The 18575-nt window shown below is 40.0% G+C and overlaps 1 protein-coding gene across 3 annotated transcripts in view; it reads left to right on the plus strand.

Annotated features, from left to right (window-relative positions):
• Positions 1-573: 573 nt before the first annotated feature.
• LOC6618996 (homeobox protein cut) overlaps positions 574-18575 on the plus strand; it is a 67159-nt gene continuing 49157 nt past the window's right edge. For all 3 annotated transcript variants that reach the window (XM_002043205.2, XM_032724416.1, XM_032724417.1), the window contains exon 1: positions 574-1666. In XM_002043205.2, the coding sequence (XP_002043241.1) occupies positions 1544-1666 (123 nt within the window). In that variant the 5' untranslated portion in view covers positions 574-1543. The remainder of the gene's footprint in view (positions 1667-18575) is intronic.

Raw genomic sequence — 18575 nt, forward strand, 5'->3', positions numbered from 1 at the left:
AGCCTTATCAATTTCAGAATAATACTTGAATTCCAGGTAAATCCTCCCAAAACCAAAAAATATTACAAGTTTCCGAAATATCCTCAATCTCAATCCCTCCGCCGGCGTCACAGTCGACGTTGCACTCAATCCTGCGCTCAATAAGCAACAACAACAAATAGTAGTGGAGAGAGGCGAGCGCCTGGCTCTTTCGTTTCCAATAAGAAAAGCGATGTGCGAGCGGGAGGGCTCTAGCCAAAGTGTCTGTGAATGAATGAATTTCAATACATGCAACTGACATGCGACGGCGCAGAAAAATGCTCAAAAATAAGAGTAAAAAAAAAGCGGAGAAGGAAAGCGCAAAAAAAAGTGAGAAAATCAAAAAGCTATTGAAAGAAATCAAAAGCAGTGCACGGGAATTGAGTGAGATTCTCTTGCGCGGAGCGTGAGAGAGCGAGCGAGAGAGCTGCGCTGCATGAGTGTGTTGTGTGTTTGTGGCGCCTCTGTCGCTGCCAACGCCGCTGTCGGCGCTCTCTGCGGCAGAGGGTTGTCGGCGCTTCGTTAACGTTCGATTTGTTCAGTCATCAGCAGCATTCGTGACTGGCAACGTCGTTTCGTTCGTCCGTCGCCGAAAGAAATCGAGAATTTCAGAAGATTTTTGGATTCTACTGCCCCACAAGGCAGTGCAGCTTCTTCTTATTAGCCGCGGCGCGGGTGTGTGTGCGTGTGTGCCCCTCTATCTCACTGTGTGTGTACGTCGTGTGTGTGTGTGTGCAGAAGAATCCCCCCACCCACTTCATACAAAAAATTCATAAAAAATAATTGCAAAAGAAAGAATCTCGCTTGCCAAGAAGAAGAAACGTATTGATCATATTTATAAACAAATAGCACACAGCCAAACAAATCAAAAAGGACTAAACGAACGTATAATATAACTGTTTATTATTTTTTTCGAGTGCATTTTTGTTCGCTAAAATATGTGCGCGTGTATGAGTGTCAAGTGTAAACAACAACAGCAACATCAAAAGCAACAACAGCGACAGCAAACATGTGCAAAATAAGCCACATCCAAAAAGCAACAACAGCAACAACATAATGATAATGGCTTGAAAAAATCACACACACAACAACAACAGGCAACAACCAAAACAACAACATCATACCATCACCATTCAACAAACAACTACAAAAAAATCCCCCACACAACAACAAGAAGAAACCCCCTTCCAAGAAATCAAAAAATTCTTTTTCGGAACTAAAGTGAACAAAATACAAAACATAACATAACCATAATAATAATAATAACACACAGAAATTGGCTTATTTATGAATTTTTTTGAGCACGTAACAAGAAACATACTACTTAAGGTGTAAATGTGATGACTAAAAACGAAAACCATTAAATAACAACTAACTAACAAGTAAAATCGAAACGACAACAGAACATAATAATGCCAGGCCTTATTAGCCCCAAATTGGTAGAATCCAAAAACTGAAAACCCCAAACAAAAACCTAAGCAAAAACTGACTGAGAATTATTGAATTAACCCAAGAAAGCTCACGAATGCAGCCAACATTGCCACAAGCCGCTGGGACAGCCGATATGGATCTGACGGCTGTTCAATCAATCAACGATTGGTTTTTCAAAAAGGAGCAAATTTATTTATTGGCACAGTTTTGGCAACAGGTAAGAAAAGTTAGCAAAACGATGGGAAACGGTGATTGAAAGCAAGGAGTTTCGTGTTCCAAAGATAATAATGAATATAGTTCAATTGGTTTGCCAAGCAAGCGAGATTACGGGTTTTAAAATGTTCGGTGCAAAAGTGTTTCATCTTCTGTTCTTCCCTTTTATTCGCTTTGGCAAACAGTCTTACGTTTATATTACATGCAAAGTGTATCTTATTTTTGTCAACAAAAAGATGAAATTACACCTGTTATATGTAGCATAGAATTTGATACTTGCGGCTTCTAACTTTATATGAATGAAATTAATTCGATTCATACAGTATTGTGTGTATTCAAAGTGAAAAGTTAAGGGAGCGTTACGCGAAAAGCCCAAAGCCTTTAAAACGTTATATGCGAAATTAAAAACCAAAGAAGATAAATTGATTAGACTGAAAAGTCATATACAAATTTGCAATTATCATTGTAAGTAAACAGTGAATAGTTCCCGAGTTCTGTGATATTCGTTGCATTTCACTGGAAACTCCCACAGCTGACAACAATAACCCTATAGCGCCCAGCCGCCCACTTTAACCCCACACAGCCCCCATATTTTGGCCCCGCCAACTGCTTAACTTAACTTAAGTTAACTAATTGAGTTTGCGTGTCTATGGCAAATGTGTTTTTATTGTTGCTGCCCCGTTATTGTTGTCTAATTTCTTGTTGTAAATTTATTTATTTTTTCAGCTATTATTGATTTCTGAAAAAAAATTTGTTTGCACAAAACAAAAGCAAAAATGCAAAGTGCAACAAGCAAGTAATAAATGAACAGTTTATTGCTTGAATAACTTTTTTTTTAAGCGTTTTTTTTTTTGTTCTGTTTCCTACTACCAGTGAACCGAAAAAGATAAAGCCAGACAAGATCGGCCAGACGGAAGAGACACTTCAGAAGGGGGGTTTCGCTGTAAAAGGGGGCGTGGAAAATCGGGAGGCGGGGGCCAGACGATGCTGAGAATTTCGCTGGCCAAATGCCAGACTCCGAACAAATAAGGCGGCAAAATAACATTAGAGGCCAAAAAGGGGAAAAGAAAATCATCTGCCAGACCAGACATGGAAATATCAACTGCTGTATATATTTTTGAATATTTCTATATATAAAAATACTCTCTATATGGTTTGGCAAGTTAATTAGGTTGCGTCGACAGCCGGGCAAATTTTTTAATTGGAGTTTCTTCTTCGATTGATCGTGAAAAGCGAGAGACGCGCACAGTGAAAGACAGACATGGAAAAATTCCCGGAAAATCTAGACATTTGCCGTCGGTGAATGGCGTTTTTTCCCGCTCCACAAATATTTTTGTACGAGATATGGCGATGCAAACTGCAATCAATAAAACTTAAATAAGCAAAACCAAAAGCTATCCTATCGACTTTTTCCCGAGAACCACAACAAAGACAAAAAGATGAGAAGCCGCAGAACTCGTTAGGATTACTTAAAGTCAGTGGTGTACACAGGATTTTATGAATGGGGCTTTGCGGATTTCAAACAGAACCGGTTTTAATTTAATTAAATGCATTTGCTTGTTATATTTAAATATTAGATATGTAGTGATAGAACAGAGTGTTGCCGGCCTAAACGAAAACCCAAAACCCCATCTAAAGGCGCCCCTGTTTTGGGTTAATTTTTTCCTCTTGCCTAACGATCATTTAATGGCTTTCAAAAGCTTCAAGATCCCTCAACCAATGATCGATTGTGATCAATGAATCAATATTTGAATGGTTTCGTCATGCCTTCGCATGCTGATCAACCAAACAAAATTAGAACTCGATCCATAAATACCATTTCTCTGCGGCAGAAAAAAGGTTATTCAACATAATTAAATTTGCCAACCAAAAATAGAAGTTTATTAAATAAATTAAACAAACCGCAGACAGACGTCTACAGCTGTCCAAATGAGTTGATAAAAAACTTTTTATAGTATTTCACTTATTTATTTATTTACATTTCAAGAACAGAGCGCGCGCGAAAAAATTGACACAAATCGAATTCGAAAAAGCAACAATAAAAATGTGCTTGATTAACACAAAGTTTTGTCATTAAATATATAGAACGGTGGCACCGAAAAAACGATCACAAAAAATTGAAAAAAAAAAACAAGTGCAAGAACAAAGAGCAGAAGCCAAAGAAGAATCAAAAGTTAAAAAGAGCAAAATTAATTTCCGTAATGCAATCTATAAACTTGACCCATTAACATCGAACAGATTTTTTTAGCTTCTACAATTACCGAAATCCGAAAAACCAAAAACCGAAAACTAGACGAAAGATGAGGTTTCTGTCATTGATTTGTGCTGATTCAAACTAGAAAAAAATATGGAAATGGAAAGACAACAAAACCGAACTAATTGCCAAATGCATTTGCTGACTTAAAAAATATTAAAAAAAAAAGTTGAATTGAAAAGATGAGAGCAAATCGAGTTTGGGTTCCGTTTTAATCGAATTGAAACCGGTTTATAGGGTAGTCACCACCACCATAGCACCATCACAGATGCAGATACGGATATAAAATACGAAATGCGGAATACCGGGGACGAGCATTGATAGTTTATAAAGTTTAATTTTCAAAGATGGCGTCCCGGCATTTGCATATGCCGAAAATGAGCAGCCAAGGGTTGTCCCTTAAGCCCTTGGAAGCACACGGATACCTTGTACACATATACCATACCATAGATACCATATTACCAGATATTACAGTATACAGATAGAGATCAGATCGGTGGACTGAGCGGCGGCGTGTGTCGTATAATTTTTAGCGTTTTAAGTGCAATTTACTCGCTCTCTGGCAGAGAAGCCAGCTAATGAGTCACAGAAACCGAAAGGGGGGAAAAAAAGGGGTTATACCAAGAATCACAGACCGAATTCAACCACCCACACAGCACACAGATGCATACATATGTAGATATACCCACACACACACACGAATGGTATACGAAAATATTTCAGTCAGCTCAATCGTTCGATCGCTGGAAAGATATGTTAATATAATTAAATTAATTTGTCAGCACGGAAATTAAAACAGAAGCGGCATCGGCAGCAGCAGCAAAAACAGAAACAGAAACCGAAATGTCCATCACATACACATCGGTACATACATAGTATCTATAACAAAATGCGACGAACGAATCGAAACGATACTATACTATACTATACGAAACGAAACGAGACGAATCGAAATGAAAATCGAACAATTAAAAGCTTGTGGTGGGTGGGTGGAGATGCCGATCTGAACCCGAGAACCCGAGAACTCGAACTCGATCTGAACTACCACGCAACTAATAATGTGAAATAAAAAATCATTTGGAAATTATTATTAAAAATTGAGTTCATGAACTATGTGTGTCCGTCCCGTCCGTCTATGCTAACATATGTGTATCTGTATCTGTGTGTGCTCGATCAATTTTTATTATGATTATTTGCTGTTTCCCTCTCTTTCCGGTTTATGGCATTAATTATGAATAGCCATTGAAGCTAATTGAAGCCGGTCGAGTGGAGTGTCCTCAAGTAACTTGGGAACTAACTAACCATCAAGCGCACTTCAAATTTCCCATTTGATATGTTTAGGCCGTAATTAGCTGATTTTCAATCGAATGAAGCATCCAGTTAAGCAATGACCTCAAGTAACTCAGCTTGCAGTCATCTTAATCAATTGAAATTTTACACAGCACTAAAGTGGACTTTTCAAAGCATGTGGGTTGTGTGTTTGGGCATTTTTTAAAACCAATACACCAATATACTGAATTGCAAGGAGCTCAGCTTGTGGTTATCAAATAAATAAATACCTATTAAGCCACCCTGATACTTTACATACTCGTAGTAAGCACTAAAATAAGTACACATTAGTCGTCTGTCAGCTAACCTCATGTAACTCAGCTTGCTGCCATCAAATCAAACTGAAACTTCACACTCTCATATAAGTGGGAAAATGGGGGGATTGGGGAATGGATCTCCAGCTAAATCGCCACACGGCAAACAGCGACACTAATTGAGCATAAATATCATAAATGCTAAATGCGCTTTGCGTGGTGTGCATCAATTGTCATTGCATCATTAATTCCGCATCTAGACGAACGAACCGAACCGTCTTACAAAAGCTGGCGATGCCAAAAATGAAGAAGCGGCAGTGGCATCAGCGGAAAAGAAAAGATTCGACGGCTTTTGTGTACAACTTAATAACAACTAATTGTCTTTTTATATGCATATATATATGTACATACATATACACATCGGAGGGACATAGGAAAAAAAAAGCCAAACCAAAAACGATTGTGGAGCGGAAAAAAGGGGAAAGGATGGCAAACCTGTCTTGAAAATCTTTGCCTTTGTGTTTTTTTTTTTTTTTTGTGTGCGCGCTGATGCCTCTTTCATCTTTCAGTTGTCAGTAATTTGTGCAGCTCAATATATCAGTCGATATCTTATGAGTTTTTAATTTCAGGTTTCTCATGTGTGTCTCGCCATCAATTTGATTTCCTACACGGCGAGTTTTTCTTTTTCTCGCTTGAAAAGGACAAATCGTTAAAGCGAATGAAAAAAAAACCCACTGATGTTGAGGATATTGAATAAAATATCATTTTGTGCACGCCCCCTTTTCGAGAGGAAAACGAAGAGGAACTCGCCACAGAACCAAACGAACCAACTGATGATGATGAGTTTTGTGAGCTTCTCCTCTCGGGATTCCCTTGGTATTGGCAACATTTTGTGTGATCGATACGTTGAATGCAAAAAATAAGAGTCAGAGAAATATAAAAGGAAATATAGTATCTCGGCTGCCAAGTCCCACAGAGAATCCCCTCGAAAAGTTCGTTTCTTGAGTAATGACCAACGCCCGAGGAGTGCACATTAAAAAGGAATCATCATTATTGGCAGGGGGGATCAAGGATTTTATTGGCGGGCTCGCTCCATTAAGGCAAAAACAAAACACAAACAAAAAATGAGAAAAAGAACAACTCTTGATCTTTTCGCATTTTTCGTCTTTTTTAGTGAACCGAATTTTTGCACACAATTTTACATCGCTGTCCTCGTGGCGTTTTTCAGATGTTTTTACAATTTTTTATTGATGCTTTAATTAAGTTGTTGGTTTTTGCGCGCCTAACACGCCCACACCAGACGCCTCCCCTGCCAACGCCCCTGCAATATATGCATTTCGTCGTCTGCTTGGCTCTCTTTTTATTATTTTTGGCACGACATGAAAATTAGTTTAGAATTTAATTCGCTTTGACTTTTGAGTGCTTGTTACCATTTGCAATCCATTGCTCCCCCATCGCCGCAGATTTCTATGTGCACAAAGTAGTTTTATGTTTAATTTGCTGTTATTGAAATATTTGATGTGGCATAACTTTGGCTGTTTACCTTAGATTCCCCCTTCTAGTATCTAGAATCAGGCGTGTATTTCTTTTTCATCGGAATCGACAGACGCTCGATTGAGCTTTATAGTTAGTTGCACAAATGGAACGGCAGCTTGGCGAAATGTTTATATAATTAATTATGTGAAATATTCCCCCCAAGATTCCGTATCGTTTTGTGGTTTTGCACTGCGGCATTAGGATGTGCATGTGTGTGTGAGAGTTTGCTGATTATTTTTATAGGGAATAAGTCTTGAAATTTCCTCCTGAGGGAGGGAGGGAGGCAGGGGAGCTCAACGGAATTTCGGGTGCTCATTGTTTGCGATAAGGTTCAGAGTTAGTTTCTAATTAACATTTACTTGGAACTGAAGGATTTCGCTTTAAATATTATTTAGTGTGGCTCGAATGATCACAAGAAAAGCTTGACTGTACCCCAATCGTTGTCATAAGGTTTCCATTCGTTTTCCCGGACATAATTCCACGAGAAGAACTCGTTTGCAGCTCGGATCTTGTCATCGTTCGATTAATTGCATTCCCGTCGAGAAGTTGGACCTTGGGAGGGTTTCCCCGTGTCGCCTCATCTGCTGTTTGACCCTTTCACATGGGTGGTTGCTCTTTTCCGCCCGGAAGGGTTGGTATTGGGGTTGGATTGGCTTCGGTTTTTCGACCGGGCTTGGGCCAGTTTGTCAATTGTCGGGCCTGTTTCGCTATAATTTATCAGTTGGTATGCAAATGAGTTTGATTTATTCAATGAGCTGAGCACAATTCCAATTTTTTAATTCGAGAGAAGAGCGGCACCAAAAAAATCAAACGAAAATAATATATTCCTCTGTTTTTTTTTTTATGGACAGCTGGGATAAAATTCTCAATTTTTTTGATATTTTTTCGGTCGTTTTTGTTTTTTGCATTTTTTCTAGCTATGCTGCTGCAGCATGCCACAAAATGTTGCGCCTCATTGCAAGGCAACAGACGTAAAAAAGCGAGAGGGAGATAGAGGGGAGAAGAAAAAAGAAAAATATATATCTGCGGAATATGCGGCATGAATATCGGGGTTGGTTAAGAAGGGGGGCACATCCCGATCCCGATCCCGATCCCGATCCCGATTCCGATCCCGAGTAAAATAAAAACACATTTATGCATTTTATCTCAGAGCCTGCGAGTGAGTATGTGCCCCACTCAATCATAAAGCATTGGCAGGCGTAAATCAAATCAAGTAGCAACGGTTGCAGTTGCAGATGGATGTGGAGTTGAAGATGCTGCATGTTGCACGAACACCACCAGCACAAAGACAATGATTAAGTAGGCAAAATACTCTTACTTCCCTCCTCACCGATTCTTCTGAGTCGTCTCTTCTCCGGTTCTCTGGATCTCCAGTCTTCAGTTTTTAGTTTTCGGGCTACCCTTTGCCGGTTTTTCCTTTTTCTTTTTTTTATGTTTTTAATTATTGCCGTACGGTGGCTGACAAAAGTCTGCGACCAAACAGTGACAAACAATGCGCACATGTTGGCTTCCCTTTCCTATATTTAGATTTGTTTTTCCCGCTTAGCTTGCTACCATATAACTTGGTTTCCCTATTGATCACATGATTTTTTTACTGTTTGTGTGTGCATTGCCATATCGTTTTCATCTTTCGCCTGAAATGCAACTTGAACGATTGATGGAACTCAAGAACTTTGGTGGCATAACACGAACAACTCAAGAGTTCGATTTTCAGATCTCTGGATCTCAATACGCCTACATGCAAGTCGGAAAAATGCTCATCGGCCCAACGATCTGCTTTTCACACACTAATGCCCTCTGTAGTTGAGAAGCTTCTTCTACTCAAAACTCTGCATTCAATTCAAGACCCCTCATCATCCAGATAGATTTCTACTTCTGCTGACGCGGCTTTTTCAAGTTTCCTCTCATTGTGTGGATCATCATCCGTTGTTGTTGTGCCCAAATAATGCTTAAACATATGAATTACTATATAGATCAACTGCAAATGTACAGCGACAACGAGAAGACAGATCCATAGGACACTGGGAGAAAAGTTTATACTATAGCACTAGATTAACAATGTTTTCATTTGTAAGTAAATATATAAATATAAGTAAATATATTCATATTCATATTTACTATATCATTTTTCCGCTCTGCGGTCTTGCAGATTAAACTATAATCTTAATCATTTTCAAAATATTTTGCTTATCCCAACTATTTGATTTTTTTCATCAGTGTTTCAGCAGAGACAGCTACTCGAGATATTTGTTGTTGCTCGTGTTTTACTAAATACTTTGTCTGTTTAGATATACAGACACACACAACTGGCAGCCAGCGATCAATGTGATCAATCGCGCTTCAATTTTTCTTCTTTTCAAAGAAGAAAGAGATTTGGTTTGCTGGTGCTTTTTTTTTTGTCAGCGGAAATCTTTTGTGCCACTCTATATATACTGTGATGTGGCCTCAAGTGGCCGCTTGTTGTTGTATTATTAGCTAGTTTGGTTTTTATATTTCGGTTTCTTTTTTTGTTTGATGGAAATGGGGGTGTCGGTCTCCGTCTCCAACAAGTGGCAGTTGAACGGTTGCTAAGTAGCTCAGATAATGGCATAGCGTAATGCCCTCCACTCCCCACCAAGCATAAAAAAAGTAAAACATATAGACAAACACCCCCGCTCTCGAATAATTGAGTGTCAATTATACACACACATGAGCCATGGGCCTCTTGAGTTTTGGTGTTACTCGATGTCAGCTGTTGAAAATATTAGAAAAAATTATGGACGTAAATATTGTGCATTTCATTGATGGTTTTCTTTGCTTCTGTTTTTTTTTTTTTTTTTCTGTTTTGGGAAAATATATGGGGGCGTGGAAAAACAGTTTTTAATGTGCGGGGAAAATATCTTTATTTATTAATTTATGGATCTGCAGCAGGCCGAGAAGGAGAAGATAATGTGTGTGGAAATTCGGGGAAAAATTAAACAAGTCCACATATAGGGCATTCTTTCGGTGCAGCTTCTCCTTTTTGGCAAATTGATGATCTCAGTTGATTTTTGTGCATCTGCAGCAACTCAACTCTACGGTTCTCAAAATTTTCGAAAGAACAAGGAAACACAATTTCCATACATATAGACGTGCATAAAATCAAATTGCACTTGTTGGCAGCCATCGTCACTGGGGAAGAGGCTAATAAAAAATTTTCGCTGCTGCCATATCGAACGACATAAAAACTGATCGACAACGACAAATATAACTCGTTGCGGCGGTGGCTTCGTTTTGTTTCAGCTTTCTAGTACCCGTTAATACGATGGGTATATTGTATTCGTCAGTCATTTGATTAACACTGCAATATAGCGGGATCTTTACAAGCCAAGCGAATCATTCGTGCGAATCGGAAAGTTAACTTAGTTTATGTGTGAAATTACGACCTGTGGGTATGCAACTTGCCTAGCAAGAAGTACGAGGTATATCCTAGTCGTTCAATTCGACTCTAATGTTGTTTTTTTTTCGGAAGGCATGAAAAAATAATGCCCAGAGAACCGATGGTTGCCTTTTCTGGGATCGAAATCAGAATCGGGACTGGGACTATGGGGCCTGGTCCCTGGTGTTGTTGTAAATTTTAATGATCTGTCATTTCGATTTATTTTATTTTCAACCGAAAACGCCGAAAGAGACAGAAACAGATACGGCGAATGGCCAACAGAGAGACAAAAGCGAACTGACTGACTGATCGGACGGCGATCGTAGAGCGCACGTCAGCTGCATATTAAATTAAAAGGTATTATATTGTACTAAATATATATATATGTATATGTACATATATGTTTATACATCTCTCGTGCGAAAGAGTGAGGTGGTGGAAGAAGGGGGCGGGTCAGGGGGATGTATAGCGCTCTTCCTCTTTGTTGTTCATGTGACATGACGAAGTGATCTGCTCCGGTCTCGACTCGACTTCGATAAAAATATCCACACATCGATAGAATTTGAATTTGAATTTGACTTTTCTGTGTTCAGTTCAGTTCAGTTGAGTTTCGGTTTCAGTTTTTGTTTTTTCAGACCCTCCCCCCCTACCACCCGACGTCTTCCCTTCCCCCAATTTGGCATAGTTTTCGTAGCCCATTGTTGGGGAACTAATTCTTGCCGCCGTATATTTGATTCGATGGGAACTAGAGCGCATTGTACGCTTTGTTCTGGTGCCTCTTCTAGTTCACATGTCGCTACGTTATAATTTTTCCTTTTTGTTTTTGTATTTTTTTGGTATATTTTTCATTTAATTTATTTGTTTTTTGATTTCACAATATTTCGATCGGGCCAGGCAAATAAATTTTCAACCAGAATATACGAATAATACTTTTACTGGGCTTTCAGAAAAAACTGAAAATTTATTGAAAATCCAAGAGGCAGACAAAGAAAGAGAAGACACAACAAAGGAAAGCAAAGTTTGTCATAAAATTTTATAACTTTTCCCGCCGCGCTACATCTGCACATATAGTATATCTATATGCTATAGTCTAGGATATCAGTTGTGACAATTTATGGTGATTGCCAATACTTTTGCGTGTGTGGGCGATGGACCATTGTTATGTTTCGGGGATTAGTTTGCCACTGTTAATTTGTTAAAATTTATTTCAAATTGCTCTGTTTCTTGTGGTGTTTTCTTTCCCCGGTTTTTATGGAGAAGGGGGCTTTATGGTGTGTGTCCATGATAGTTGCTCATTTGGCTGGCTCATTTGGTATCGGGGCATCATAAATATTTAAGAGGTCATAAAAGCGAGGGCGGGCCATGCCCCCTCCCTCATAATTGGCAAGCACTGATAAGCACACATACATGTTTGGTATATTCCCTTTAATTATGATATAATGTTTGGCCCAAAGTTTTCCCTTCGCATAATTGCCAAACATTTTTGGCATCCGTCGGGGGCTTCCGAGGGTTTTCTGGTAAATTTCTATTGAATTCTCCTGTGCTGGGTGTGGTTGTGTGCGTGCGTGTTGTATATTTTTTGTAGTTCGAGTAAACCGTTTATGAAGTCATAATTTCTGTCATATCATGCTCTTGGCCCAGATCGGTGGCTTATGATAAGCCCTGCTTCAATAAAACTAACGAAAACAACAAGGGTCAACTGATGAATCTTAAGTGGCCTGTGCCGAAGGGTCTCGAGTGTTTAATTTGATTTCGGCCGAATCAATGTCGGCGGCACTGTTTGCATAGGTTGACTTATTGGTACTAGTGTGGCCAAGGATCCGTCCCACCCCTGCTTTAAAGCCAGTGTGGCCAGCCTCCTGTGTCATTAACCCACACACACGAGCATAGGATTTTAGAGAGCATTAACTGCTTTGGCTGTGTTTCGGTGCCAGCCAAAAACTATGCCAAAAACTTTCAAGGACACATGCAATGCACGCAGCAGCAACAACAAAAAGCAATTGGGTGGTGGCTGGGCGATGGGTGGCGGAATCATGCGTTTGCGGCATTTTCCGAGACGCGCACATGCAGCCAAGCCACCCATCTCACTCCCGCTCGCAAACTCTCTGTCTGTCCGTCCCTCTCTGTCGCCACCGCAAAACGTGCGTAATTAAAAGTGAGGGAGTGTGCGTCAGTGTTTACAGTTATACTGTAGAATTCACAAAAGTCTTTAAAGAAATAATCCTAATTATTTAAGTCGAATTTTTGACAAAATTAAAGTTTTAAGTTTTTTAAACAATATGAGTGGCCGTATATATGTACGATTTTTAATATGAAAGCGAACCGCTTCATTAAAGAATCCATTTCCATAAACTCTAATAAACATTTAATGAGCCTTGAAGAAAACTAAAAGCTTTCCATATCTAAAATTATGAAGTAGGTTAAAACCAGCTGTGACTATCTCTTTCTCTTGGTTTAAACTGTTGCTCGCTTTAAAGTTTAGACATAGGCTCAACAGCTCTTGCACACACATAGCCTGGCATATTGAAGCTCAAGGACGTGGTCTAAGTTTAAGACAGCACAAAAAAAAAAACAACACTCACAAACAAACAACAACACTAATACAAAGCCAAAAGTGCCTTGTCTTTCTCTGGCTTTGAAGCCCCATCCTCCATAAACACACACACACACATAGTACTCCACTCCCTATTTTCTACCCCCTTTTTTAGACCACGTCTTCGTCTTTTTGCTCGGCTCTTTTTGATACTAATTTTGCTACTTTGCCTGCCAGCTGTGGAAAGAGAGGGGGCTAGCGTGGAGTGAAAGAGAGCGGGCTAGCGTTTAATTTACTTGAGGGCGCCTTACACAAGGCAAGGTTTTCGTGCTTTTTTCGGAAGGAGGGATTCGTTGTAGTAGTAGGACTCGCCGGTTTTTCCTTTAAATTTAATTTCTTTTGCTAGTTTTTTGCCGGACCAGCTGACGACGTCGTTGTCGGCTTGCTTAGAATTTTCGTTATTGTTTTGTTGTCTGAGGTTAGTTTTCACTGCCGACGTAGTCGTCGTCGTCGTCGTCATCATCACCATCATCATCACCATCATCATCATTATCATCATCATCGTTGCCTCTTGGCACATTTTCCGTCTTTTCCCGTCTGCCATGCTGGCACTGTATGTGTGTGCCAGCGAATGTTTGTGCCTTTTACTGTTGGCTTTAATTAGAACATTTCACTCTTTTTTGGGGTTGCAACAGTTGGGCGGCTTTAAGCCAAAAACTCCGTTCAAGGCCCCATTTAATCGCATTGAAATTGGGCAAACAACATAGAAGTATCAAGCATTTTACTCTGATAAAACAAAATAATACGTTTTGTATAAAATTTTAACGACTCTAAGATACATATCGAACTTGTCTAATTGACATGTCTTCTTTTTTTTTCAGGTATGTGTACATCGAAGTTACTACAAAAAGAGCTTAGTGTTAAATAAAATATTGTAAGTATGTACAAGTATATCGTGCAACGATGGCAGGAAGTGAATCAGTGATAAAAATAACTACTGATTAAATGTTGATTAAATCCGAAGAATTTGATTTTTGAGCCACAGAAATTTTAATAAGAAATATCAAGAAACGGAAGCTGACTAATAGGTTAAATAATTTCTGTGCTTGCAATCGCAGTTGATTTTGATTTAGTTCATGGGCGTGAGCTACTTTGCTAAATAGTTTTCCCAAAAGTCGACACTATTTTTTACGACACCCCAATAATATCCCCAAGTTATTGTTTTTGTTGCACTTATCGCACATCTGTTGGACATAACACTTCATAGCTCCTTGGTTCCCATCTCCATCTCCATATCGCATATTCCCCTCCTTGATCCCGAGCGCATCTCATTGAATTCGTCGCACATCCCGCACACAGCCACTATACCATATATATGATATATGGGCAGATCGGAGGAGCACACCTTTTACAGCTAGAGGGAGACTCCGAAAATGAGGTCTGTAATTCCTTGAGGAAGCCAAAAATAGACAGCCAAGCGCAGCCTTTAATTGGGAGGAAGTCATTGAATCACATATTTCATTGTTGGAGAAACATAAGTCCGCATTTTGATTTATATGCACGCCCGCGCATTTAATGCTCATCTTATATTTTTTTTCTTTTACTCTACTCTTGCAAGTTAATGTTCGATCGCCACGACTTCATCTGAATAGAGGTTCAGTTCTGTTCTTATGCAAATCCCAACTCGAACCAAACCGTACTGAACTGGAGAAATCAAATTAAAGGCGGGCGAAACGCATCATTGTCAGATGCACTCACGCTCCCTTATGGCATTCAATTTTAATTTGAATTTCCGTTGAGCATAAAAAGTCGGGTACTCGGGATCTCGAGTCTCTGGGAGCTGAACGATCCGTATAGGAAATAAGGAGAGGGTCTGCGCCTAATAAATCTATAAAGTGGCAAACGCAAGTACACGCATTATTACTTTGATTTTTTATGATGAACACAGGAAGCAGCCTACACACACATGGATATGGAGTAGAACAATAAAATGTTGGGCCCGCTTCTGTTTCGACTTTTGTTTCACTGCTGATTGCCTTTGATTTTCGGGCTATTTATGCTCTGAGCTCAGCTTTGCTTTTGCTTCTGCTTCTGCTTTGCTTTCAATTTATTTTGGAGCGACTTCCGTTTGTTCTACATTGACATGCCAAAGTCGGACCCGCTCAGTTACTACTGTAGTCAGTAGTCGGTAGTCAGTCCAGTCCATCCATCCATCCAGTCGTCAAATCGAATTCAATTAAGTGTCTTTCCGCCGCCAACGTCCGGCGGTGAATCTCATATCTCAGATACGGACTCAGCCGGTAGTCGAACTTATTTACCAGTTAAACGCAACACTTTTTCTGCTCGCTGCCCGGGCAATTGATCATACTAATGATTATTATCTGGCCGCCGGACGAGACAATCCCAATCCCATTCCATCATTCCCCATCCCCCATATCTCAGTCAATCAAAAAGAAAAAACAACCAAAACCGAATCCAAACCAAACCGAACCAAACTGAGTCTGATAATTGAAGTCAACTTAGCCGAGCTTAGGCTCATTGTAAGATTGTTTAACTACCGGATGTTTTAAGCTGCGCGATCGCCATAAATGTGGCTTCGCTTCTGTGGCTCACTTTTATTTTTGTGGGTTGGCATGTCTAGATTTCTTTGATTTGTATACACATTTTCGGTTTTCCAATCATAGTTTCAATCGTGCAAAGTTTGATCATTATTGCGCAGGCAAAAGTCAAGTTACTTGAGTAGATTTCGCCTAAGGGTAAACATGTAGGTGGATTTTGTTTTAACTGAATCAATGAGTTGATCATTAGCATTTTGCTTTGATTTGTATTTGATTTTTATATAATTATACATTTTAATAAAGCAATTTGTATATGCTTACTTTGTTGTTATAATGTGTTTGCATGTTGGGATTTAATTAACCGACATATGTGTTTGGCATTATTATTCGGACTTCACGTTATCCAAGTTTTCTTGTAATTAAAAGCGAGTGACAATAGAGGGAATACCAGTGGCAAATCGCTCATAAAACCGCAGCCGGAAACTTCCTACTTCCCAGAACCCTCGAGATCTCTAAAGATTTTCAGTTATTATTGATAGACCAAGCAGGAACTTAAGCCTAAGTCAAGTCCCAGCTTCATAGCCACTCAAGTAACCGAGTTACGTGAGGTTACTCCATACGGGGCAGCCAAAAGAGGAGGCCAGGATGTGGGGAAGTGAAGATAGGGAGCATAAAAATCATCAAATAGCGCTGGCAGAGGGCAATTTATTGCCATGTACACGGCCAAAGCTATTCAGAAAAGTGCTCCAGCCATTCTAGATTGTATATAGCATGCACACAAATATCTATGGCCATATATATGCATTGCTATGTATGGATTGCTGGCCATGTATATATATAGAAAATGGCAAAAATCCTGCGCGCGCTCGAAAAGAAATAAATTCCCTTATTTTCTTTTTTTTTTTTTTATTTCTTATATGCCGCGATTGCTTTTTCTTCTTCTCCAACTTCGTTTTTCTTTCATTTTTCCTTTTTTTTTTTTGTATATATATTTTTTCTCCCGATTTTCATTTCTGCTAACGCGCGCAATCAAGAACAGGAGCCGCACACACACAAACATAGAACGAGAAAGAGAGCGAGTCGAACTCCTAGGACCTCCCAAAGACCCCGTAGCTCCTACCCAATTTCCTCCCATTTTTCCTGTCTTTTCTTTCGCTTCGAGCTTTTCTTTATTTTATTTTATTTCATTTCATTTTTTTCTTTCTGCTGCCCTGCTCCTCTGGCTCTCGTTGCTCTTCTTTTTCCACATATCGGGAAATATCCTTGAATCGGAATGTACGGCTCCTCCTCCAGTCAGCCAACCCCCAATATCCACCATATCCATCCACCCCCCGAAAGCTGGCAATCATCCCTACCGAACAAAAATCTATACACGTCAGAAAGAAAGAAAGAAAACGAAACCCGAAAGTGAAGATGAAATGAAATAAAGCAGCAGCCAAAAGTGGAGGTGGTGGAGGGTGTAGGGTGGTACTGGGTGGTTTTGCTGCTGGTTCGGTTCGGTCTGGAGGTGGATATAAAAAAAAAAAGATGTAGGGAGCGCATAAAAATTGGCAGCAGTTTGGGGCAGACAGCATCGCAGACAAGTAAACTTTTTATGCCACCACCACCCCCTCGACACACACACAGTCAGTCAGTCCCTCCGCACACAGACACAGGCACACTAATACACAGACAGGGAAAGAGACAGCAGCGAACTGTGCGGCTAAAGCTGAAGCCATCGTCTCGGCCAAAACGACAAATGTGAAAGGACATTGTCGTCGTCGTCGTCGTCATCATCATCGTTTGTGTAGTCCTCGGCAGGACCCAGTGCTTCCTCTTCTCTTCCTCTTCACTTCCTCCCCGTGGTCCTCGTACTTCTTCTTTCTCCACAACTCGTTATTACGACGAGTACGAAGGACGACGCCTGCACTGGGTATCCTCTTTTCTCTTCTCCGGCTGTCCATGTCCGTTCCGTTCAGTTCTGAGTGCGTCGACACTGACTCCCCGAAAGACCCTACCCCATATATAGGGCCTCCTATAAAAGTCCCATCCTTTTGGTCCTTCAACACACCCTTCTCCTCACAATCGGAATCCCTCCTGCCTTCTAAAGACCTTGCGGGCATGCCTCTGCAGTCTGTGGATGGGTCTCTCAGTACAACGCCTTCTTTTTGTATTGGCAGACTTCGTTTATGGCCATGGGGATAAAAGAGGGATTTGTCTTTCGTATGTGTGTGGGTAAGGGAACTCTTGGGCAATCGGAAACCAATCGGAATCGGTAATCGGAAATCTTAGGAGGAAGCGAAAATCTCTTGGAAACTGAAGCAAAGTTCTAGTCGTAAAAATGCATCAAATGAGGCAATGTAAAAGGCAGCAAAGATTAAACAGCTTTTTCCACCTGTTTATGAGTTAGTAAGGATTACGTTAGAGGAATAGCAAATAGATTAAATAGACTTATATGTCATATATTTCGAAACTTTATGCTAAATTTTAGCCAATGGTTACTTCAACTAAAAAAAGTACAGTGTATTTGCACCAACTCCACACATGGATGTCCTTTAACAACAACAACGATAAATCGAAACCCAACTAACAACAACAAGTGGTGAACACATATGTACCTATATATATGTATGGCCAACAAACGGAGCGAGTCCTTTCTCATTTTTTACTTGTCCCCTCAAATGTGAGTGTGTTTTTGTGAGCTGGGAGGGATCTACATATGTACGAGGCCAGCCCCTTGAGGCCCCCCCTAACGTGCCATTTTCGTACGTTTCGTTTCGATTCGTTTTACTCGGTATTTATCGACCAATGATATTGGAAATATGTCAGATATGCGCACAAGGAGCCGGCATTTGCTGCGCTTGGACCTCGTGATTTTTCTATGAACTTCAGTGTGGCTTTGCAAGGGGAATGGGCGTGATTGCTGCAGTCAGTTTGAGTCTTCAGTTTGATGTACCTTCGAATATCCCTTGTCAATGCATACATTTCACAACCTCCCTAAAAGTTGCTTTAGTGAGGCTGCACGTTGTTTTAAGTGTAGATGCAGCTTGCATTTTTATTTACCATTCAATCC

Source organism: Drosophila sechellia, chromosome X (assembly GCF_004382195.2).
Source record: "Drosophila sechellia strain sech25 chromosome X, ASM438219v1, whole genome shotgun sequence".
NCBI lineage: Eukaryota > Metazoa > Arthropoda > Insecta > Diptera > Drosophilidae > Drosophila > Drosophila sechellia.